Source organism: Chiloscyllium plagiosum, chromosome 30 (genome assembly GCF_004010195.1).
Source record: "Chiloscyllium plagiosum isolate BGI_BamShark_2017 chromosome 30, ASM401019v2, whole genome shotgun sequence".
NCBI lineage: Eukaryota > Metazoa > Chordata > Chondrichthyes > Orectolobiformes > Hemiscylliidae > Chiloscyllium > Chiloscyllium plagiosum.
Genome location: NC_057739.1, coordinates 7226848 through 7251509, shown reverse-complemented (window position 1 = coordinate 7251509; position 24662 = coordinate 7226848). Strand labels below are relative to the sequence as shown.

General features: G+C 40.6%; 1 protein-coding gene across 6 annotated transcripts in view; it reads right to left on the bottom strand.

The window, feature by feature from the left end:
- The window catches only part of pnpla7b (patatin-like phospholipase domain containing 7b), a 345798-nt gene that overhangs the window by 256762 nt on the left and 64374 nt on the right, over positions 1-24662 (bottom strand). For all 6 annotated transcript variants that reach the window (XM_043719904.1, XM_043719899.1, XM_043719901.1 and 3 more), the window contains exons 10-12: positions 13223-13351; positions 11676-11756; positions 1753-1909 (exon numbers count right to left, since the gene is read on the bottom strand). In XM_043719904.1, coding sequence (XP_043575839.1) covers positions 1753-1909; positions 11676-11756; positions 13223-13351 — 367 coding nt within the window. The remainder of the gene's footprint in view (positions 1-1752; positions 1910-11675; positions 11757-13222; positions 13352-24662) is intronic.

Sequence of the window (24662 nt, the reverse complement as noted above, 5' to 3'; positions counted from 1 at the left end):
GCCCCTCCCCCAAGTCCCTCCTCCCTACCTTTTATCTTAGCCTGCTGGACACACTTTCCTCATTCCTGAAGAAGGGCTCATGCCCGAAATGTCGATTCTCCTGCTCCTTTGATGCTGCCTGACCTGCTACGCTTTTCCAGCAACACATTTTTAAGCATAAACCTTTACTAACCCATTATTTACTATGTTTCATTCATTATATTTTACTATCATCCAATAAACCAAATTCAAAACAACAACCCTTTCTAATCAAAACAACCTTTTCAAACCCATTACTGCATTTTCACACCTTATCAGCCCTTGCTACAACCTCCAAGTGCAGCATACAGAATAATACCATCCCCATCAAGTCTCCACAAAACATTATAATATTAATCAGCCCTGGACCTGAATAGATTTCCCAATTAGTAAGTACCTATTAAATATCTTTTAGCTGGGCCATTATTCTTTCAGGATGCTGACAAAACAGTGCTTCCATGAAACTGTATGAATGAATGAAACTCATACCGGCAAATAGCGAATAAATCTCACAACCCAGCTGCAGTAATTAGTTTGATATCTTTTAGTCTTTTATTAATTTCTAATTTATTTAGAGCACATAGGCCTAGCATTTTTACTAACATTCACTAATTTAAAAGACAAAAGGGATCACACCTCCTAATTATGCAAGCAGACTGGACAGACACTCTTCATCCCATAGAAGTAGCAGTCAGCATTTAGCACATTTTAACCCATCTCCAGACTTCCACAAAGCCCTTCAAACCTTTGTGTACTATAAGTAATGCAACACAACAGTAATGGAATTTTAATATAGGTATCAGCTGTGTATAAAGGGGCTCTTGTAAGAACTGTATTTTGGAAAATGAATAAAAGAGGCTATTTTCATCACTCACTGATTTTGGTCGTTATTTGAACACGATCCCACACCTTCCTCCAAACTACACATTAATCATCTCCAACAATACAAATTCACCTTTCAGTTTCTCAACGTTGTTTATTAATATAATAGAAAGCAAAGTACCAATTGTAGCTTTATTCCAGGCTTTGTGACTACCGTTAATTGTCCTTCATTTTCAGTGCATTCCCCCCTAGGTTCAATATTCAAGACATATTAATCCTTGCCAACTATTGAGCAGACAATATGTACATAATTGCCACTTTCAAATTTCCTTTTTGTTACTATCCCCAAGTAGATGGTATGCAAGTCACCACAGAATTTAGATTCATGAAGTAGGTCATACCCTTTCCCAAACTTACATCTGATCTGAAGATATGGATATCAAATTCCCCAACATTGCACCAACAGAGTAATGCGGCTATTATGCTTGACCATGCACTTTATGTAAGTGTAAGGGCTTGAAAAATATTTATACCGTGATGTTTTCTAATGATTATTTTGGGACTTGGTTTATGTGAAGCATCATGATCCCAGTAAGAACCCCATTGCTCAGGTCAGTGATTCTGTAATTTGAGCTGACACCAAATGAGATATAATCTTTTGTAAGATCTGTTGTAAGCCTCTGACAAATGGCTAACATACTTACCCAAAGACTATTAACAAAAAACAGTGACTGAACCTTATTGTGGAATAACCAAATTGAAGACAATTTTTGGTAGATTGTTTTCCCATTCCCAAAATCAAATTTGTTTGGGAGATCTTTCCATATAAAATTCTATTATTTCATATAGTCAGAACAACATTATTCACAAAGTATTTCAAACCTCAGCATTTAAATTAGGTAGGCTTTTTACCTGTTTCCAAATTGTGCGCTGGAACATCAGCACCTCTGCTCACTTTCTCAAAATGATCTTCATCGGCCCCTAAACTGCTGTGTTGCCGTTTGACCATTTTTCCAGGGCTGGATGGGGCAATGCTGGACAGCGACACTAAGGGGATGGCCTGACTCTCCTGCAGGATATGAAGCATTTACCAAAATCACAACTAATCCATTATTCACACAATTCCTTCATGCACATGGAACAAATGATATATGTGGTGGAAGAGCATAAGCATCAAACTCAATTACGCATTTCCAAAACGGGTAGGTTGTGGGCACATGATCTTCCCAGAAACCACAGGCCTAACTTTAGTAGTTCACTGTATTAGCAGAAAATTAATATAATGAGGGAAATTACAATATTTTCTCATCAGGAATTTCAGCAAACATCACATATAAATAATTTTAGAAAGATTAGCTGAATTCTGGTATTAGCTTTCATTTAACAGGTCAGATGACAGTCTTTCAACCCTAAACCCTAATTCAATCCTGGACAGATGAAGCAAGAAGCCTCCCTCTCCAGAGGCCTTTTTTAAAAGCCTAAGCCCTTCTCTAATCCAAAGCTGACTATTCTCAACACAGCCCTGATCAGCTGTACTGTCAACTCAAGGTCAACAAAACCTCCACTACCTAACTGACAGCAAATATCACTCACTAATTCGCCCTACACTGACTCACGGTTGAAGAACACCTCAATTTCAAAACTCTCAGCTTTGCTTTCAAATCCCTCTATGGTCTCACCCCTCCTTACTCCTGTAAAAGTTCTTCAACCCTTAAACTATCTGTATCATCTCAACTTGCATAATTAAAGCAAGTTTTGATTTTAATCATTCAACCATTAGTGACAACATCTGGGTTGCTTGGACCTTAAGTTCTGCAATTTCCTTCCTAAAATTTTCCATCATGTTTTCTTCCATAAAGGCACTAAAAGCTTTCAGCAAACTTTGGACAGCTATCCTAACGTCTCCTCATGTCACTCCCCATCATTTTTTGTATTAGCATGCTTGTGATGTACCTTGGGACTTTTAGTTATGTTAAAGGTTGTATAAATGCAAGCTGCAATTCAATCATGCAATCCAACCAGAGTAGTTGATACTGGGCAAGTGACAGGCTTCAGAGACAGGCATGAGTTACGGCAGGCACCTCAAAGCTTTAGTGAAGTATTACTCGTGGTACCTTTCCTATTCCAGGAAGAGATCTGACAGCAGCATCCTCTCCCAAGTCAATTTGATCAATATCAACGTGCTGATCATTTAAAAACAACTTCAGTGGGCAGGAAGTGGCTGTTCATGTACCTGACAGAGACTCTGGAAACAACTACTCCGCTAGGAGTTTGTTCATGCTGGGAGACTCCCAGGAGGACAACAGAAACAGTTCATGGATATTTTCCATGGAAATGCTACTTTAATCTATTCTAGGCTGTCCAAGGTGCTTCAAATTCCCAGCTGAGATTTCTGTTCAGAATTGGTGTATGTTAGAAGTGTGCACAGTATATGGGGAAAGCAAAGGCAATGCATTATTGCTACTGGATAAGAACCAAACTAATGCTCAGGAGATCTGGTTTGAATTATTTTGTGGCAGATGGCAGAATTTGAAAATCTTAGAATGAAAAGTCTAATGGCTGCCATATCAGTTATCTCAAAAAACCTCATCTGGCTAAGAGCCTATGTTCTCTGAATCAAGAAAAGAAGAAAAGTACTGGAGCGCCACATGTGGACACCCATGTTGTGGTATCTGAAGCACTCCTGAAGAGGTCCAACATCCTTGCCAGCTCATGGCATTCCCTGGTTTGTAACCAAACAAAATATAGAAAATTCATTTGAGAGATCACAAACATATCACGATACTTACTCATAGGAACACAGACAAAGTCAAGGCATTAGACAGTGTGTGCAAACCTCCAAATAACTCATCTTTCTAACTCTCTAAGCATCATCAAGTCTGCAGATAACACAATGCACTTTTCGGCCACCTCCAAACCCAACGAAGCTCGGAAGCAAGTCTTCCCTGATTCTGACGAGCTGCCTAACAGAGAGATTCATCTTCTTCAAAGCTTATGTTGTACAAACTAAGGGCGCACCTTAGGTCATGTTGGTAACTTTACATTGAATCTATTTCATGAGGTTTCATAACCTGAGCTTCTGTCTCCTACTGCCCCACCCAATCATTTCACCCATCTCAAAAATTATCTAATTATGAAATTGAAGCTTGCATACAAATTGAACAAAATTTGAATGTCACAAGGAATGCTCTAATGGATGCAGCTGGGAGACAACCTGAAGATTAAATTAGATTTCCTACAGTATGGAAACAGGCCCTTCGGCCCAACAAGTCCATCCAACCCTCCGAAGAGCAACCTATCCAGACCTAATCCCCTAGATTTACTCCTGACTAATATACCTAACACTATGGGCAATTTAGCTTGGCCAATTCACCTACCCTGCAAATCTTTGGATTGTGGGAGAAAACCAGACCACCCGGAGGAAACCCACGCAGGCACAGGGAGAATGGGCAAACTCCACACAGACAGTTGCCTGAGGTGGGAATTGATCCCGGGTCCCTGGCGCTGTGATACAGCAGTGCTAACCACTGAGCCACCGTGCCGCCTACTTGGAGTTGAATCTTCAACTCCTCAAGAGGCTCCAGACAATCCAGGATGCAGGAGGATTGGCAACCTTAACTTCAAGTTTGGGCCAATGCCTTTTGGTTACATGCACCTGGTGAGCTGGTCAAATTCTTTTTACATCTTTCCAGCGAACAATTACTTTGACCATCATGTTCAGAGGTTGGACTTCAGTTTTTCCCTAAACTTCCTTTCTCGAAACTCTTATTGTTCAATAACAAGATGCTGTGAGGGCATGTTTGAAAAGAAACAAGATGCATGTCAGGCCGCATGCTGCTTCAGTGCAGTGCGCTTGAGGGGATGAGTGTGGAGATGGTTTTAGCCTTATTCATCGCTGATGGGCAGCAGCTGCTGGTTGTGCAGATTCATTACTAAGCATTAAACTGATCAATTACATGAAAGTAACACAAATTAAACAGGAAAGTTAACATTGCAGGAAGTAATTAATTTCCACTTCTAGTTGATGGGAATTAATTGCTTGAAGTACTCTGTTCCCAGTCTCATCTGAATTTTAGTTTCTAGCTCATTTAGCAAATTTATTCTGTCTGCCCTTTCCAACTTTTTGAACTGCATTAAACACAATGTGAAGATTACGGTACTGGAACCATTGAATAGAAACTATTAGCAAAGTGTCGAGATATTAGATTTGGGATCGGGGGAAGGTGAACTTGCATACATTTGAATGACCATTGTGAACTCAACTGTCTAGTAACTCACAGAGAATATCAACAAATTTGCAGAAGTAAGCCATTTGCCCCCTCACGCCTGCATTACTGTTCAGTAAGGTCATGGCTGATTCCAGCTCATTGTTACAGCCAATACAAACATACATGAACAGTGTATGTCATCAAACTGTTTTACTGACTGGGGTGGAGGGGTTGCAGTGGGTGGTGGAGAGGCAGGAGTGGGCTTCTCTTTCAAATTACCTTTCGGAGATACTCTCTTAAATCAATGATCTGTCACTATTTCAAGGCAGACCTTGAACATTCCCCAAAAATGTTGAAACACTGAGCTGGAAGGTGATCTCTAAAGATACTTCCTTTCTTCCATCGGACAAAGAGTCAGGATAAAGGAGGTATTTTCAGGACGGCGACCTGTAACTAGCGGAGTGCCACAAGGATTACTGCTGGGGCCACAAGTATTTACAATATGTACTAATGACTTGGATGAAAGAAGTGAATGCACTGTCGCCAAGTTTATGGATGACAGAAAAATAAGCGGGAAGCGCGAGTGGCGAGAATAGTACAAAGACTCTGCCGAGGGAAGTGGACAGGTTAAGTAAGTGGGCAAAAAGCTTGACACATAGAATAAAAGGAAAACAGTGGCACATGGGGATCTGGGATTCTTTGTGCATGAATCACTAAAAGCTAACACTGAAATTCAGCAGGCAATCAGGAAGGCAGGTATACGGTTGGCCATTATTTCCAAGACAATAGAGTACAAAAATAGGCATGTCTTGCTAAAACTATACAAAACATTATTAAGATCACACCTAGAATACTGAGAATAGGTTTTTTGACTCTTAGTTCAGAAGAGAAACACTGGTATTGGAGGGAGTCCAGAGAAGGTTCCCTCTCGTGTGGATGTTTTTTCTTATGAAACAGGTTGAGGAGGTAGGGCTTATAACCATTGAAGAAATAAAGCACATCTTATTGAAAATTAGGGTGGCTTGACAAAAGTAAAGATTGTTTGCCCTTGGGGAGTCTATGGTGAGTACATAATCTCAGAGTAAAGAGTTGCCAATTTCACAGCTGGGTGAGGGGGATCTTTTTCTCTCAGAGGCTAGTGAATCTGTGGTATTCTTTACTGCAGAGTGCTGTCAAAGCTGGATCATTAAGTACATGAAGCATGATAGAGAGAGATTTATAGTAAGTAAGAAGATCAAGGTTTCTCAGGAAAGGGGAAGAAATTGGAGTTGAGAATATCAAATTCATTAATTCAATACTTTTCCAGAAACACTGTAAATCAATGGTTTGTTCAAAAACTGACAGGACTTTATAAATCATCGATGTCACCACACTTAAGAACATTGTGTACAATTTTGCTCACCACATTAGAAAAAAATATTGCAGTGAATGAAATGATACAAGAGAGGACAATCAGAATGATCGAGTGGGAAGATAAAATTGAATCCAAGAACAATTATGTAAATTAAGCATGTTCTCAGTGGAATAATAGAGGTTGAAAGGTGATATGATTGCTGTTATTAGGATTCAATGGGGACTAGATATTCCAGGCCACGATGAGTGATTTCACCTTCTCCAGAATAATACGAGGAGAGGACACGATGTGTGTGTTTAAATTCGACAGGCAAGAATGTACTGTAGGAATAACACTCCTCACAGTTTAATGGACAGGAACTTCAGGCAAGCATCAAACGTGGAAAAGTTGCTGTCTGAGATGACTCTCTCTCTTTGGACAATCATGAGCGCATCTTCTATTCATGAAAAGCCAGATGAAGATTGCTGTGCTAAAATACTTTGACTAAATTTGCCACAATCCGAGAACATGCCTATTTCAATTCAATGGAGAAAGTGAAGAAGGGCCCATGCCCAAAACGTCGATTCTCCTGCTCCTTGGATGCTGCCTGACCTGCTGCGCTTTTCCAGCAACACATTTTCGGCTATTTCAATTCAATCTCAATCTTAATTGCTACAAATTCTCTGGCACTGAAAATGAACTTTTACACATGTGGAATTTTTTTTTCAACATTTTGTTGCATTAAACTTATAAAAGAAACCAATTACACGTTGTTAAAATGTTTTTTGCCTCCTTTTCTCTCTCCCACAATCCACTCTTTCCCTTGCTCTCTGCACCAAATTTGAAACTGCACTCACCAATGTGAGTTCTGATTCTGCACTGCTCATTAACAAATTGTTAATTAGACTAGTTTAAGAGATGTAGTGTGGTCTGGACCAGACCCCCTCAAAATATTTTAAGAAGGTAGCCTAGATCTTTACATTTGCTCCAGATCCAATTTGACTGGTTAAGTACTCGACGGTAAGCAAAACACAATTTATTCAAACATTATACTTAAAATACAACAGAAGAAAGAGGAACTTAGAATAACTAAACTATTGGAAAGCTTAACTCAATAACAGTTATAGTAACTATTACTAATCAACGGTTCCAATATAGTAACATCCCATAAACACGCTGCATAGTAAAAAGACAAATTCAGAAAACAGACTTTCTCACATGCAACACCTGTAGTAGGAAGAAAAACCCCAGCTTCTAGTTGTAACTGAGAGACAGGAAACATAACTTCGACTTCTTCAAGACTCCATCAGCTTCTGCTGAATTTAAAAGCTTAAAAAAACTAGAATCTTGGTCTGTGAGAACTGGCTACAACCATCCAGGCTGCTTCTATTGTTACAACTGTTAAAAAAAACCCCAGTTGTTTATATTACCCCAGACGGCTTGTAACTTCTTGTTCAATCTCTCTTTTAAATGAAACCAGGACAAAATACACCTCTTAAAGCCACAGCATCATCACAATAGTGAAAACTGCCCTTTTTCACACAATACCATTTCTGTCACCCATTCTCAGCAACTTGTTTGGCAATAACTTGAGAAAATTAAACTGGCAAGTGCTGTTTATTCACTGGCAGTGATAAATCCAGAGGTGAGAGGAGAAAGGAACCACAGCAAAATTCAACCACTGGGAATCAGGAGAAGATTCTAAACCAGTTGGAGTTATACTTGACACATAGGAAGATAGTTCAGATTGTTGAGAGTCAGTCATCTCAGCTCCAGGAGTTTCTTGGATAGCTATTTTTAAATCAACAAGAGACAGTACGGCACATCTCTGGTTCAAAAGGTAGAGACACTACCACTGTGACACACCAGCCCTCACTCCTCAGGATAGATATTCAATAATCAATCTGTTCAGAGATATTATTATATTTTTCTGAAGCAGGTGGGACTGGAACCCAGGCCTCCTGGGCCAGAGGTAGGACACGAGAGCCACAAGAGCCCTAGTTTCATGGGTTAGTGTCATAGGCACAACCATCTTCATCAATGACGTTCTCTCCATCACAAGGTCAGAAGTGGGGATGTTCGCCGATGATTGCACAATGTTCAGCACATTTCATGACTCTCAGGCACTGAAGCAGTCCATGCTCAAGTGCAGCAAGACCTGGACAATATCCAGGCTTGGGCTGAAGGATGGAAAACAATTTCCATGCCACACAAGCATTGGCAATGATCAAATTCTACCATCATCCTTTGACATTATAAATATAACTATGAGAAATAAGCAATTCAACCTCTCAAGCTTGTTATGCTGATCTCACCTCAGCCTCAACATCTCATTCGTGCCTGCTCTCCACAACCTTTCAACCCATTACCAATTAAAAATGTGTATCCCCTCCTCAAATTTACTCAATGTGCCAGCATGTATTCCACTTAATGGCACTCAATTAAATGAATCACTGAATCCTCCATTAACATCTGGGGTTACCACTGAACTGGATTAGTCATATAAATTCTCTGGTTACTAAAGTAGATTTTCACTGAATCTCTAAAGTGTGGAAATATCCTTCAGCCCAATAACTCCACACTGACTCTCTGAAGAGTAATTCACCCAGAACCATTCCCCTAACCTATTATTCTACATTTACCCCTGATTAATGCACCAAAGCTACATATCCCTGAACACTACAGGCAATTTAGTTTGGTCAATTCACCTAACCTACACATCTTTGAACTGTGGGAGGAAACTGGAGCATCGGGAGGAAACCCACGCAAACACGGGGAGAATGTGCAAACTCCACACAGACAGTCACCTCAGGCTGGAATCGAACCTGGGTCCCTGGCGCCGTGAGGCAGTTCTGATAACCACTGAGCCGCCATGCTGCCCCAGATCAGAAGTTAGGAATTGTGCCACAACGGACTTATCGCCTGACTCCCCATGAGATGCTGAAGGGTTAATTTGTTCTGCTGACCTGCAAGGAATTGGATGTCCCGAGGGTAGGGTGGTATGTTTTTGTCTTGCAGGTACAATGTAAAAAATTTACTCTAGCTGGGCTTGAAGTTTTGCTTTCCGATGCTTCATCACCATACTAGGTAACATAGTCAGTTAGAGTCTCTGATGAAACACTGGTGGTATGACCTGCCTCTCTCTTTATAGGTCTTGATTTCTTAAGGTGGGTGATGTCATTTCCAGTTTTTTTAAGGGAAGGTAGCTAGGACCTAAATCGATGTGTGTATTGATGGAGTTCTGGTTAGAATGCTATTCCTTTAAGAATTCTCGTGCATGTCTTTGTTTCGCCTGTCCTAGGATGTCTGTGTTGTACCAGTCAAAATGGTTTCCTTCTTTGTCTGTATGGATGGAAATGCGTGATAGTGGGTCATGTCTTGTGGTGGCTAGTTAGTGTTCATGTATCCTGTTGGCAAGTTTCCTGCCTGTTTGTCCAATGTAGTGTTTTTTTTATAGTTCTTTCCACGTGAGAGGATCCTGGGGATCCTATCCACTACATGGACTAGTAATTGTGGTTGTTATAAATCCTTGTATGCTGTGTGTCAATAACCTGCTTAAATACTGGCTGGCAGATTCTTATGAATAAGCTAGTTGCGCCTTTTAGGTGGTTATCACGGAATGGTAAAAGGAGGGAATGTTCAGAAGTAAATTTATATGGTCATCTCCTATTATTTACATGGTCACTTCCTGCCATTCAGAATTAATAAGAACATTGCAGTTGGAATCCTGACTATGCTTCGTTAAAAATAATTTACAACAGATCTGGCCATTAAGGGATGACTTACATTATATAGTTTCTGCAGATAATCAGGTCACTGCATTGTCTTGAGTGGCTTGTGGCTGTGGGGGAGTGGCTGGGGGTTGTCCTTTGGGCATTCCTGACTGTGATGTGAGATTTTGTATAAAGGAAGAACTGTTCCTTTGTTCAGAGAGTTTTGCTTGGCACGCTTTGCAAAGAGTGTTAAGTGATCCTTCAAAGCTTGTACTTGCTTAATAAATTTTGCCTGTTCACAGAAATTAGTGTATTGCAGTTGCATCAAGTGTGTATGACTCTCAAGAAATATAACCTAATACCCAAAGCCTGTTTATCATCTACAAGGCACAAGTCAGGAACGTGACTGAATACTTCCCACTTGCCTGGATGAGTGCAGCTCCAACAACATTCAAAAAACTTGACAATATCTAAAACAAAGCAGCCTGACTGATTGGTACCACATTCACAGCCTCCACTACAGAGGCACAGTAGCGACAGTGTGCACCTTCTACAAGATGCACTGAAGACATTCTGAAGGCTCCTTGCACAGCACCTTCCAAATCTATAACCACCACCATCTAGAAGGACAAGGACAGCAAATACATAGAAACCCCACCATCTGCAAGTGCCCCTCCAAGTCACTCTCAATCTTGAATAGAAAATATATTACCATCCCTTTATTATCACTGGGTCAAAATCCTGCAACTCCCTAACTGCATTGTGGTTCGACCTACACCAAATGGACTTCCACAGTACAAGAAGGCACCATACCATCACCTTCTCAAAAGCAACAAGGAATAGGCAATAAATGCTGGCTCAACAGCATTGCTCATATGAATGAAAATAAAGACACTCAAAGTGTAGCATAGTCAAGAGCGACTTTTAACCTTTAAACCTATAGATGCCAAAGCTTTCTAGCATTGGGGGCTTTCTTTGAGTCGTGTCTGGATCTGTTGTAGATTCATTCATTGAGATTAAATTCTATAATTACTCAATAACCCCATTGTTAAATCATGCAATTATGAAGACGGAAGAAAACTGATTAAATAAACTTTGATCTTCGACAGTCTATCAATTCCTATGGTTTATGCCCAAAACCACCAAACACTGGAAAGAGTTAACAGAGTGTAAAGCAATACACCAAGTCCCTTCAGCATGAACTTAAACAATTAAGTTGCAGCACTAAACAAAACAATTAAGTTGCAGGAAACCAATCCCATTGCCTCTGATTTGACACCAATATCTGATGAAACAACTTTTAAAAAATTAGCCCTTGTTTGTTTTCTTTAAACTCCATTATGAGTCAACAATCAGGGATAATAGCTGTCCCAGTATGGGGCACCCTCTGCAAGCTGTGATATACATCATGAAGCAACAATATTATAATTCTAGCATTTCATATGGCAGTAAATATAACACAAACTAGCCACACAAGATATCTGTACCCCTAAGTGGTGCATTAGCGAAACTCGTCAAGCACTGATCTGCATTTTTAGGCTGAATGAGCAAAGTTATTTTTCACTTGTTTTTGTCACGTACCGAATTGAACAGCTCCTTTGTCAGGCCCAGATAGTTGTGTAAAGCCAAAAAGGTCACTCTTTGCAAGCGCACCATGATTATCTGAGGAAAACAGAAACAGCTCTGTTACTCTCAGTGTCACGTTGGTTTTAACAGAATTTCCCAAGAGCACATCAGGTAAATGTGAGACAATGAAAAGCAGTTAGCAATACATTTTCAGATATCCTCCTTCCAAAGTGAACTTGCACACAGGGAACAAGTTGTGAGCTACATAAAAATTCAAAGTAAATACTGACAATTACTGGTTTATTATTGATGGCAGTATCAATGTGCAGTATGGAAATTACAGCCTCTGGAGAAATATAGAGATATAACATTGGAATGCCCTTTATATTTGCTCAATAGATTCAGCGACATCACCACTGTGGAAATTTTGTGAATGGCAAGTAATACAATTATTTCCAATGTATAAAAAAAAGCTTTATACCAAGAGTAATGGTAATTTCACAGGAATTGCCAATAGGTGAAACAACTTTAGTCATCATGCAGGTTTTTGCCATTTCTCTGATTCTCTTGCCAATTATCCAAAGCTGCCTCCTCTAGTTACCAACGTTTCCCCACCCATATAAGTTTTGTCTTATTCTTGAAACTCTTCGTGAATTTGAACCTCACTAACAAATCTCCCCTCAACCTAAGCTATTCCAAGGAGAACGATACTAGCTCCTCCTTGAGCTCCTCATCCCTGATATAATTCTAGAACATTGCCACTGCACCTTCACCAAAGGCTTGACATCCTTCCCGAAACGTGTGGTCCAGAACTCAAAAATCCGATACCTGCTTTGGCATACACTTCCTCCATTTTAAAAATATCTTCTTAGTAGCTTTCTCAATTTATTTACCACTTTTAAAGATCGTGTACCTGCGACTCCAAATCTGCTTCCAATCTCTCTAAGGTTTTTTGGCTTAATTTAAATTGCCTTTCTTTTCAGCCAAGTCATCATGGACACTTTTTTGCCAGTATGTCTGTATCCTCCTAAAGTCTACTCCCTGCTTACTGTTTAGTACATTTTCAAGTTAGGAGTCGACTGCAAACTTTAATATTAAGCCTTATAATGCCAAATCCACATCAAAAGAGCAGTGGGTCCTCTACCAATTCCTGGAAGACACTACTGCACCCAATCCATGAACCAGCTGTTCACCACTTTCTGTTCTCTAGCCAAATTTACATCCAAGCAGCATGATTAATCCAGGAATTTCAGTTCTGAAAACAAATCTATCACATGTATTCTACTAAGTGTGTGTATTTTGAAAGTCCATATATCTAGTAACAACCACAGAAGTCCATTAACTAATTTTAAAATGTGAACACTGGAGGAGAGATGTAGGAGCGTGTCTGGTCTCACTTCCCCAGAAATGAGGCTGCACCAAGTCATGGCAATAGCAACTCTTTCGACTGGCCCAGAGCAACCCTTCCATACTTCCCGGCCAAGGGAAGGAAACCAAGTCAAAATTTCAACTGCACCTTTCCGTACGACAGTGCTGTTTTAAAAGTAAAACAATACTCTTACCTGAACCACTCTGACCAGGGTTTCTGGGTACTTCTGGAAGACTGATTGAAATGCACTAGCAGGCAAGCGCAGTACAGTGGATGCACACACTGCCCTGGCAGAAACAGTTTTGTATGGAGCAGGATAACCCTAGAAAATGATTAAAGCATTAACGCTTCAGAAAACTTACAAACTGTATCCTTTAAAACACTTCAGATAGCACTGCTACATCACTGAGGCTGAATGCTTAACCAAGCATACAAATTAGAAGCATGAATAAGCTATTTGGCCCTTTAAGACAGCATCAAAATTTAAGAGGATTTGACTGATCTGATTGCAACCTCAAATCCACATTCCTGCCAGTCCCGAATAGCCTGTGAACCCCTTTCAGTGTTTCAGTTTATCTGGTCAAAATAGCTAAAGGAGGCCACAAGGTGTGAGGATAGATAGAGAACTCATGTTGCTTGAGTTGAGTTTCAGGAACACTTTTCCATTTTATATCAAGATAACTTAGTTGCAAGCCTAATGCAACACAAAAGTAAGTAATGTACGTTTAAGTAATCAAAAAAAGGACTAGGTGCCACATGATGGCCTAGTGGTAAGGATAATGGTACAGGACGAATTCATGATCAACTCAAAACGCTCTATCTACCACACTCGGCATGCTAAGAACATCACAATCAGTCCAAGTAAGGAAAAGTTAAAGAAATGGAGGGTGGGAGAAAGATAACAAGCTAAGAGTTTCTGCTCCGAGGTGTTATCCAGTGATTTAATCATGAAGAGGAGAATCAGTTGAAGATAGGATCAAATCTAACCAAAAACCTGTTTATTGTTAATTAGAGTTAAGGACCAGCACGTTCCTGTGAAAACAAAAGTTAAGGATGGTAAGATTTCTGAATCCTGGATGACAGAAGAAATTAAGAACTTGGTCAAAAATAAAGGAGGCATATAGAAGGATGTTTAGGTAGCTGAAGAGTGAGCCCTCGAAGAATACAAAGATAGCAGGAAAGAACTCATACAAGATACTACGAGGTCAAGAAAGGTCAAACAGGTTTCAGGAAAATCCCAAGACATTTCATACATATAAAAGAAGCAAAAAAGGGTGGCTGTGTCAACTCAAGGACAAAGGAGGGAGTTTGTGTGTGGAGCTGGAGAAAGTGGGTGAATTGCTCAACAAATGCATTGCATCGGTATTCACAAAGGAGAAGGACACTGTGGATGGTGAGTTTTGGAAGGGGTATGTTGATATTCTGAGCACGTCAATATTAAAAAGAAAAGAGGTGCTGGGTGATTTAAAAACATTAAGGTAGACAAGTCTCCAGGACCTGATGGGATCTATCCCAGAATGGTGAGGAAATTGCTGGGGCCTTTTACAAAATCTTTGTATCCTCTTTAGTCACAGAAGAGGTCCCAGAGGACTGGAGAACAGCCAACATGTTTCCTTTGTTTAAGAAGGGCAATAGGAGTAATCCAGGAAATTGTAGACCGGTGAGCCTTATGTCAGTAGAATACAAATTATTGGAGAAGGTTCTTAAGGACAGGATTTACTCACGTTTGCAAAATTATGGACTTGTTAGCAATAGGCAACTTGGCTTTATGTGGGGTAGGTCATGTCTCATAAACTTGATTGAGTTTTTTGAGGAAGTGATAAAGATTATTGATGAGTGCAGGATAGTAGATATTGTCTACGCATTTTAGCAAAGCTGTTGACAGGATCTCTCAAGGCATACAGAAAGTGAAGTCAAGTGGGATCTGTGGTGAGTTGTGAAGATGGATTCAGAACTGGCATAATCACAGTGGGGAGAGAGTAGCAGTGGAAAGGTTTTTTTTTCTGAATACAGATCTGTGAGGAGTGGTGTTCCACAAGGGGACCTCTTGCTGGTAAATATATATATATAAATAAATGACTTGGAGGAAAATGTAGGTGGTCTGATTAGTAAGTTTTTGGATGACTCAAAAATTGAGGGAGCTGTGGAGTGTGAGGAGAATTGACAGAGGATACAGCATGATATACATGGGCTCAAGGTAATTTCCTCAAACTCCAGGAGCAGTAATTACTGCTTTATAAGCTGTTGCATTGTTTGGTACTTTGGAGGAAAAAAAGATTAAAACAATGGCACTTTAAAAAGGAGAAAGAAAGACACAGGCAGAGATCACATGGGCAGTGATTCAAACGGAGAAAAAAAACGACACTGCTGTCGGACGCAGCAGTGAATCTACAGTTACTGCCTTTGCTGTTTAAGTTCAAGGATCTCTGGACACCAGAGTGTGTCAAAGAAAAATTGACAAACAGCAAAATTCACAGCTGACCTTGGAGAAACTTGCATGTGAGAGCTCACAGCACAGAAGCAGTTAAGTGCATAGTTTTAAATGCAATCTTGCTGTTCTTTTTTTTTCGTAAATCTACAATAGTGAGTAGACTGGGTTCTTTTTTTTTATTATATGTTTAATTGAGAACTGTTCCTTGATTAAATTTGAAAAAAATATAAAACATATATACTAAGTCAGCCTGGAGCAGTGTTTTTTAGAGCAGTAAGACTGTGCTATTTTCTGAGTTTGTAGACTGTTAAGATGCAAAGATGGCCTTTAGTAGAGTGATGTTTCCTTCCTGTAAAATGTGGGAAATTAGGGAGAGATTCCATGTTACTGGTAATTATGTCTACATTAAAGGTATTTGGTTGCTAATCCTATCAGTTTGCATGGATCAGTTAAACAGACAGAGGCAATAAGGAATTTACAGGAGCTAGGGGGTGTGATGGATGGCAGTTGCAGGGAGAGAGAAAAACTGCAGACAGTGTCATGTAAATGGGTTACCTCCAGGAAAGGTAGGAGAGGAAGGTAGGTAGTGCAGCAGTCTCCTCTAGTTATCACCACCTCAAACAAGTATGCTGTTTTGGAAAATGCAGGGGGTGATGGACTCTCAGGGAAATGTAGCATGAACAGCCAAGTTACTGTAACTGAGAATTGCTTTAATGACGAGGGGTACGTCAGGTTCCAAGTGATCAAATATGATAGGGCACTCTCTAGTCAGAGGCACAGACAGATATATGCGTGGCCAGTAGCAAGAAATCAGAATGGCGTGTTACCTCCCTTGTGCCAGGATAAAGGATATCTCGGAAAGAGTGCAGAATATTCTCAAAGTAGGTTGTGGTATACAGTGGAACTAACGACATAGGAAGGGAAAGATGAGATCCTCGAGGGTTGTACTACCTGGATTACTCCCGGTGCTACGAGTTAGTGAGGGTAGGAATAGGAGGATAGCACAGATGAATGCATGGCTGAGGAGCTGGTACAGGAGAGAAGGGTTCACATTTTCAGATCATTGGAATCTCTTCTGGGAAAGAAGTGACCTGTATAGGAAGGACACATTGCACCAGAGCTCAGAATTAACAAAGGGATGATCACCTTATTGGGATTGTACTGTAGACTCCCCAGTAGTCAGTGGGAAATTGAGAAACAAATTTGTAATGAGATTTCAGTTATCTGTAAGAATAATAGGGTGGTTATGGTGGGGTGGTTGTGATAGGGGATTTTAACTTTCCAAACATAGACTGGGACTGCCATAGTGTTAAGGGTTTAGATGGAGAGGTATTTGTTAAGTGCGTACAAGAAAATTTTCTGATTCAGCATGTGGATGTAGCAATGGGAGAAGGTGAGGTGCCAGTGGGGGAGTACTTTGGGATCAGCAACCATAATTCTATTAATTTTAAAATAGTGATGGAAAAAGATAGACCAGATCTAAAAGTTAAAGCTCTAAATTAGAGGAAGGCCAATTTTGACGGTATTCAGCAAGAACTTTCAAAAGTTGATTGGGGGCGGATGTTCAAAGGTAAGGGGACGGCTGAAAAATGGGAAACCTTCAAAAATGAGTTAAGAGTCCAGAGACAGTATACTCCTTTGATGATGTAAGACAAATCTGGGATGTGTTGGAAATACTGAATGACTAGAGAAATTGAGGTTTTAGTTAAGAAAAAGAAGGGAGCATATATCAGGTATAGACAAGACAGATCGAGTTAATCATTAGAAGAGTATAAAGGCAGTAGGAGTATATTTAACAGGGAAATCAGGGGGGCAAAAAGGGCACCTGAGATAGTTTTGGCAAATATGGTTAAGGAGAATCCAAAGCGATTCTATAAATACATTAAGGGCAAAAGGGTAACTAGGGAAAGAATATGGCCCTTCAAAGATCAGCAAGGCAGTCTATGTGTGGAGACGTAGGAGATGGGAGAGATACTAAACAAAGTATTTTACATCAATGTTTACTGTGGAGGAGGACATAGAAGACAAAATGTGGGAAACAGATGGTGACATCTTTAAAAATGTCCATATTGCAGAGGTGTGGTCCTGGATGTCTTAAAATGCATTAAGATGGGCCCTACACCTCTGTGGGAAGCTAGGGAAGTAATTGCTGGACCCCTTACTGACACATTTGTATCATCGATAGTTACAAGTAAGGTGCAGGAAGATTGGAGGTTGGCTAACGTGATTCCACTATTTATAAGAAAGGTGGTAAGGAAACGCCAGGGAACTACAGATCAGTGAGCTTGATATCAGTGGTGAGCACTTAGCATAGCCTTGGAGTGGGAAAGGAGCAGTTACCAAGGGAAGACATTTAATTGAGGAAAAGGAAATTATGACAGGAGTTGGAAAGTACAGACTGGGAGCAATTGTTCTACAGAAAGGGCACAGCAGACATGTGGAGAGTATTTAAGGATAGCTTGTTGTGAGTGATGCATGAATTTGTTCCTCTGAGACAGGTAAGAAAAGGTAAGATTAAGGAACCTTGGATGACGAGATCAGAGGAGCTTCTCATCAAAAGAAAGAAGGCAGCTTACAGAAGGTGGAGGAAGCAAGGATCTAGCACAGTTTTAGAAGATTACAGGCTTGCAAGAAAGGGGCTCAGAAATGGACTGAGGAGAACCAGGAGGGGGCACGAAAAAGGCTTCGCAAGAAGGATTAGAACGAACCCAAAGGCATTTTATTCATACGTGAGGAATAAGAGAATGATCAGGGAGAAGGTAGGGCCGGTCAGGGATAGCGGCGGGAACGTGTGCGTGGAGTCTGAGCAGATAGGGGAAGCCCTAAATGAGTTTTTTGCTTCAGTTTTCACCAAGGAAAGGGAACTTGTTGTAAATGAAAACTTTGAGGAACTGGGATACAGTCTTGACCAGATCAAGATTGATGAAGTTAATGTGCTAGAAACTTTGGAAAACATTAAGATTGATAAGTCCCCAGGCCCAGACCAGATTTATCCTAGGCTGCTCTGGGAAGCGAGAAAGGAGGTTGCTAAGCCGCTGGCGAGGATACTTGCCTCCTCACTCTCCACGGGAGTCGTACCGGAGGATTGGAAGGAGGTGAATGTTGTTCCTCTTTACAAGAAGGGTAATAGGGAAATCCCTAGCAATTACAGACCAGTCAGTCTTACATCTGTGGTCAGCAACGTTTTGGAAAGAATTCTGAGGGATAGGATTTATGACTATTTGGCAAAGCATAGTGTGATTAAAGGCAATCAGCATGGCTTTGTGAGGGGCAGATCATGCCTCACAAATCTTATTGAGTTCTTTGAGGTGGTGTCAAGACAGATCGACGACAGTCGAGCAGTGGGTGTGGTGTATTTGGACTTCAGCAAGGTTTTTGATAAGGTTCCCCATGGTAGGCTCTTTAACAAAGTCAGAAAGTATGGAATACAGGGAGATTTGGCTATCTGGATTCAGATTTGGTTGGCTGACAGAAGACAGAGAGTGGTTGTAGATGGAAAGTATTCTGCCTGGAGGCCAATGTTGAGTGGGGTCCCGCAGGGCTCTGTTCTTGGGCCCCTGCTCTTTGTAGTTTTTATAAATGACTTGGATGAGGAGGTTGAGGGGTGGGTTAGTAAATTTGCAGATGACACAAAGGTTGGAAGTACAGTTGATAGTACAGAGGGCTAATGCAGGCTGCAGCGCAACATAGACAGAATGCAGAGCTGGGCTGTGATATGGCAGTTGGAGTTCAACCTGGATAAATGCAAAGTGATGCACTTTGGAAGGTCAAACTCGAATGCTGAATGTAGGATTAAAAACAGGATTCTTGGCAGTGTGGAAGAACAGATGGATCTGGGTGTGCAGGTACATAGATCCGTCAAAGTTGCCACCCAAGTGGTAGGGTTGTTAAGAAACCATATGGTGTTTTCGTTTTCATTAACAGCGGGATCGAGTTAAGAGCCACGAGGTTTTGCTGCAGCTCTACAAGTCCCTGGTGAGACCACACTTGGAATATTGTGTCCAGTTCTGGTCACCCTACTACAGGGAAGATACAGAGGCTTTGGCGAGAGTGCAAAGAAGGTTTACCAAGATGCTGCCTGGACTGGAGGGCTTGCCTTATGAAGGCAGGTTGAATAAGCTCGGACTTTTCTCTCTGGAGAGGAGGAGGAAGAGAGGAGACCTGATCGAGGTGTACAAAATAATGAGTGGAATAGAGAGTCAATGGCCAGAGACGTTTCCCCAGGGCAGGGTTGACTGGTATGAGGAGTTTGACGATATTAGGAGGAAGGTATAAAGGAGACGTCAGAGATAGGTTCTTTACGAAGAGAGTTGTGAATACATGGAATGCATTGCCAGCTGTGGTGGTGGAAGCAGAGTAATTGGGGACATTAAGCAACTGCTGTACATGCATATGGATAGCATTGAGTTGAGGGGTGCGTAGGTTAAGTTACTATATTTTACATTAGGATTAAACTTTAGCACAACATCGTGGGCCAAAGGGCCTGTTCTGTGCTGTACTTTTCTATGTTCTAGATCTGGCTTGAAGGTAGAAGGTGGTGGTGGTCAAGAGTAGCTTTTCAGATTGGAGACCTGTGACCAGCAGTGTACCTAGGACCAGTGCTGGGTCCACTACGTTTTGTCATTTATATAAATGAATTGGATGTGAACATAGCGGATATACTTAGTAAGTTTGCAGATGACACCATAATTGGAGGTGTAATGGACAGCGAAGAAGGTTACCTCAGAGTACAACGGGATCTTGATCAGATGGGCCAATTGGGCTGAGGAGAGGCAGATAGAGGTTAATTTAGATAAATGTGAGGTGCTGCATTTTGTGAAGACAAATTAGGGCAGGACTTATACATTTAATGGCAAAATCCTGGGGAGTGTTGCTGAGCAAAGAGACCTTGGAGTGCAGGTTCATAGCTCCTTGAAAGCGGAGTCACAAGTAGATAGGATAGTGAAGGCGGTGTTTGGTATGCTTTCCTTTATTGGTCAGAGCATTGAGTACAGGAGTTGGGAGGTTATGCTGGGCTGTTCAGGACATTAGTTCGGCCATTGTTGGAATATTGTGCACAATTTTGGTCTCCCTCCTTTAGGAAGGATGTTGTGAAACTTGAAAGGGTTCATAAAAGAATTACCAGGATTTGCCAGCGTTGGAGGGATTGAGCTATAGGGAGAGGTTGAATAGGCTGGAGCTGTTTTCGCTGGAGGATCGGAGGCTGAGGGGTGATGTTATAGAGATTCATAAAACCAGGCGGGGCATGGATAGGGTAAACAGACAAGGTCTTTTCCCTGGGGTGGGGGAATCCATAACTGGTTAGGGTGAGAGGGGAAAGATTTAAAAGAAACCTAAGGGGCAACATTTTCACACAGAGGGTGATGCGTGTATGGAATGAGGTGCCAGAGGAAGTGGTGGAGGCTGGTACAATTAGAACATTTAAAAGGCATCTAGATGGGTATATGAATAGGAAGGGTTTAGAGGGATATGGGCTAAGTGCTGGCAAATGGGGCTACATTAATTTAGGATATCTGGTCAGGATCCGAAGGGTCTATTTCCATACTGTACATCATTATAACTCGGTGGAGAAATGGCAGATGGAGTTTAATCCTGCATTTACATGGCTTACCCACCTAACCTATACATCCCTAGACATTACAGGGCAATTTAGCATGGTCGATCCACCTAACCTGCACATCTTTGGACTGTGGGAAGAAACCGGACCACTCAGCAGAAACCCACACAGACACAAGGACAACGTGCAAGCTCCATGCAACAGTCACCTGAAGTTGGAATCAAACCCAGGTCCCTTTGGTGCTGTGAGGCAGCAGTGCTAACTGTTGAGCACCGTGCCAAAACACCAAGTCAAAAACTGGTATTTATAGATCAATTAGCTTAGCATTGGTTATGGGGAAAACATTAGAGTCTTTTCAAACAAGTAATACCAGAGCATTTAATAGCGCACAATATAATCAAGCCGAATTAACAATGCTTCATGAAGGGAAATCATGCCTGACAAATATACTACAGCTCTTTGAAGAGGTAACAAACAGGGCAGATAAAGGGAACCAGTCAATGCAACATATTTGAATTTCCAAAAGGCATGCATAAGGTACCACACATAAGGCTACTTAATAAAAGTCCATTGTGTTGGAGATAGTCTATTAGTACGGATACAAACTAAATGAAGTAATAGAAGACAGAGTTGGGATACAGTTTTCAAGATGGTAGTCTGTAACTAGTGGAGACCCAGAGGGATCAATGCAAGGGCTAAAATTATTTACAACACATTAATGTTTTGGATGATGGACGTGAATGTAGTAGCCAAAGAAAGCAAATGACAAAAGAAAGAGAGGTGGGAACGCAAGAACCGAGGATGATGCAATATGTCTACAGAGGGATACAAACAGGTTAAGTTAGTGAGCAAAAAACCTGGCAGCTGAAATACAATGTGAAGAAAATAGGATGTTATGCACCTTGGCAGGGAAAAAAAAAGTTGAATATTATTTCAATGAAGAAACACTGCAATGAGCTGTAGCACAGAGGGATTTGGGGATTCTCATGCATGACTCACAAAACGCTAACACACAGGTTCAACAAGTGGTAGGGAAAATAAATGCAATATTGGCCTTTATTTCAAAGGGAATGGAGTATAAAAATAGATAAACCTTGTGATAAATACACAAGGCACTTGTCAGGCAACTGCTAGAAAACTATGAACAGTGTTGCCCCCTCCTCCTCTCCACCCCCCGCCCCTTCCTATCTAAAGAGAGGTATACTAGCATTTGTAGTAGTCCAGAGAAGGTTCATTAAGTTGATTCCATCTATGGTGGGAATTTTCTATGAGAGGTTGAGTTGGTTGGACCTGTACTCATTAGAACTTAGGAGAAAGACAGGAGACTTTATTGAAACTTAAGATGGGTAGGTAGGTGAAGAGAAGTTGTTTCCGCTTGTGGGAAAGACTAGGACCACAGGACATAACCTGAGAAGGGAGTTGACCATTGAAGACAAAGATGAGGAGGAATTTCTTCTGAAGGTACTGAATTTATGGAATTCTTTACCACAGAGGGCTGTCAAGGTTAGTCGTTAAGTGTATTCAAGGATGAGAAAAACAGATTACAAATCATTAAGAGAATAGAGGGCTATTAGCTCACCATGATCTCATTGAATGATCGAGCAGACTTGATAAGCTGAACAGTTAACCTCTACGCCTACATCTTACGCTACAAAATGTTTCATCCTCACTAAAATTGTTCTTTTTTCCTTGCATTACATTCCTGAGAAGTGGATGATTAGAAGTTTCAACTTCCTCTCTCTTTTGGGTACAATCACTTTTAGTGATTTTGTTTCAGAAGAGAACATTAGGAGAACTCCTACATCTAACCTCTTTCAAACAGTGTTATAACTTGGATTTGTGAAAGACAGAATCTGAATGATGGAATTTCTGACAGTACAGCACTCCCTCAGTACTGTCATGAAATGTGTGCCTAGATTTCATGAAACCTAAACCTATGGCTTTCAAGAGGTGCACTCACTGTTATGACATTAGCTTATTTGTACACAGATGTTCACACACAGCATCAAATATGTGTTCATCTGTTTTAATGACACTGGTCAAGGAATAAATAGTGCTTGAGGCTTTTTTTTTACAGCCACCTGACTGGGTAGATGAAGCGTTGTTTCCCAACGACACTGTTGTACTCCCTCCATAGAGCAGTGAAGTGTCAATGGGACAATGTGCTCAAGTCTCGGGAGTGGGTGTTGCCCTTACAACCTTCTGATTCAGAGGTTAGAACACTGAACACAAGACGGAGATGAGAAACAAGAATGCATGCACAATACTGAAGTTGAAAGATGCATTCAATCTGATAAATGTGATCTTAACAAGCCAGTACATTATAGAAACAAAATGATTCTCTCCCAACATACTGTCACTCGTTGAAATATATATATATTTGTTTCACCGTATCTGAATGGAACACCAAGGTAAGCACTACTGTTCAATCAAAGCAATTGCGATCGTATCAAATAATTGAATTGGGTGTTTGGTACAAACTGTAGAAGAAGTGTAGCGCAGACATTTAAACAAGCAGTAAGCTCAAGTCACTGACTGTTATTCACACAAAATCACACAGATTTCAGTTCGTCTAAGCAGAATTAGTTGTTCCCAGATCACGGGTACACCGTGTCAAGTGCACCAAGCTAATAAAATCTAGAATACCTCAATATGCATCCTTGTCATAATCACTATGAGAAAAGCTTTTCACATGAGTGTCCCACTTTCTCACAAGAGAATTATGTAAAAATGAATTATGGTCATGAGCAGGTTGAAAATTTGGCTTCAGACATCATTTTTCAGCTATCAAGGTTTGGGGGAATTTGACTGCTACTTACAAGGTAACAGTGGAAAGAATGAGAAAATGAATCACGTGCTCTCAAGTTTTCTCGAAACAAAACTGGAAAATTTAATCATATACAATTTCTCTTTAACCAAAATACAAGAAAGGGAACACAGGAAGCTGAAGGTGAAACAAACAATCATGCAAACATAATTTTTATTAAGTGCCTATATTGTTTGTACAAGGTTGCTACAACATGAAAGGAAACTCCTTACATGTTTAAATTTTATTGCTTTAATCTTTTCCGCTCATGAAATGAGGGAGTCACAAGCTGGGCCAGTAATTACTACCCATCCCCAGTTGTTTTTGAGAAGGTCCTTTTGGAATCTCTGCAGTTCTCGGTATGCAGTGACCTTGGGTGTTATATTACCATTTGATTCACCTTGAAGATGAAAGCTAAAAGCCTTCTGTTAATTAAAAGGAGCTCAAACAAGGAAATAAATCTCCAGATGCCAGCAGGCTATGATTTAAATAAGTAGACTTAACATACAGTGGAAAATTAATATTTTGTGTTGATGTCATTCCATCAACATTACAAAATATGCAAGTGCAAAGCATTAAATAATTTGGACTCAGATACTCTAGTTGTGCAGAACATATGTAAAAAGGTGACAGATCCATCTGAACTGCTGATAGCTGAAGAATTCTTTGCACCTTGTTGACCACAACCTTAATAGAACAGGCAAATATCAGGCAAGACATTGATACAATTGTTCCAAGGGCAGATATTTAGAATTAGTAGTGGAACTAGATGCAAAAAGAGTGCTCTCTTAAATCTACGTGATCAGGTCTGAAGATACAACACAACTGAATTAAACTCA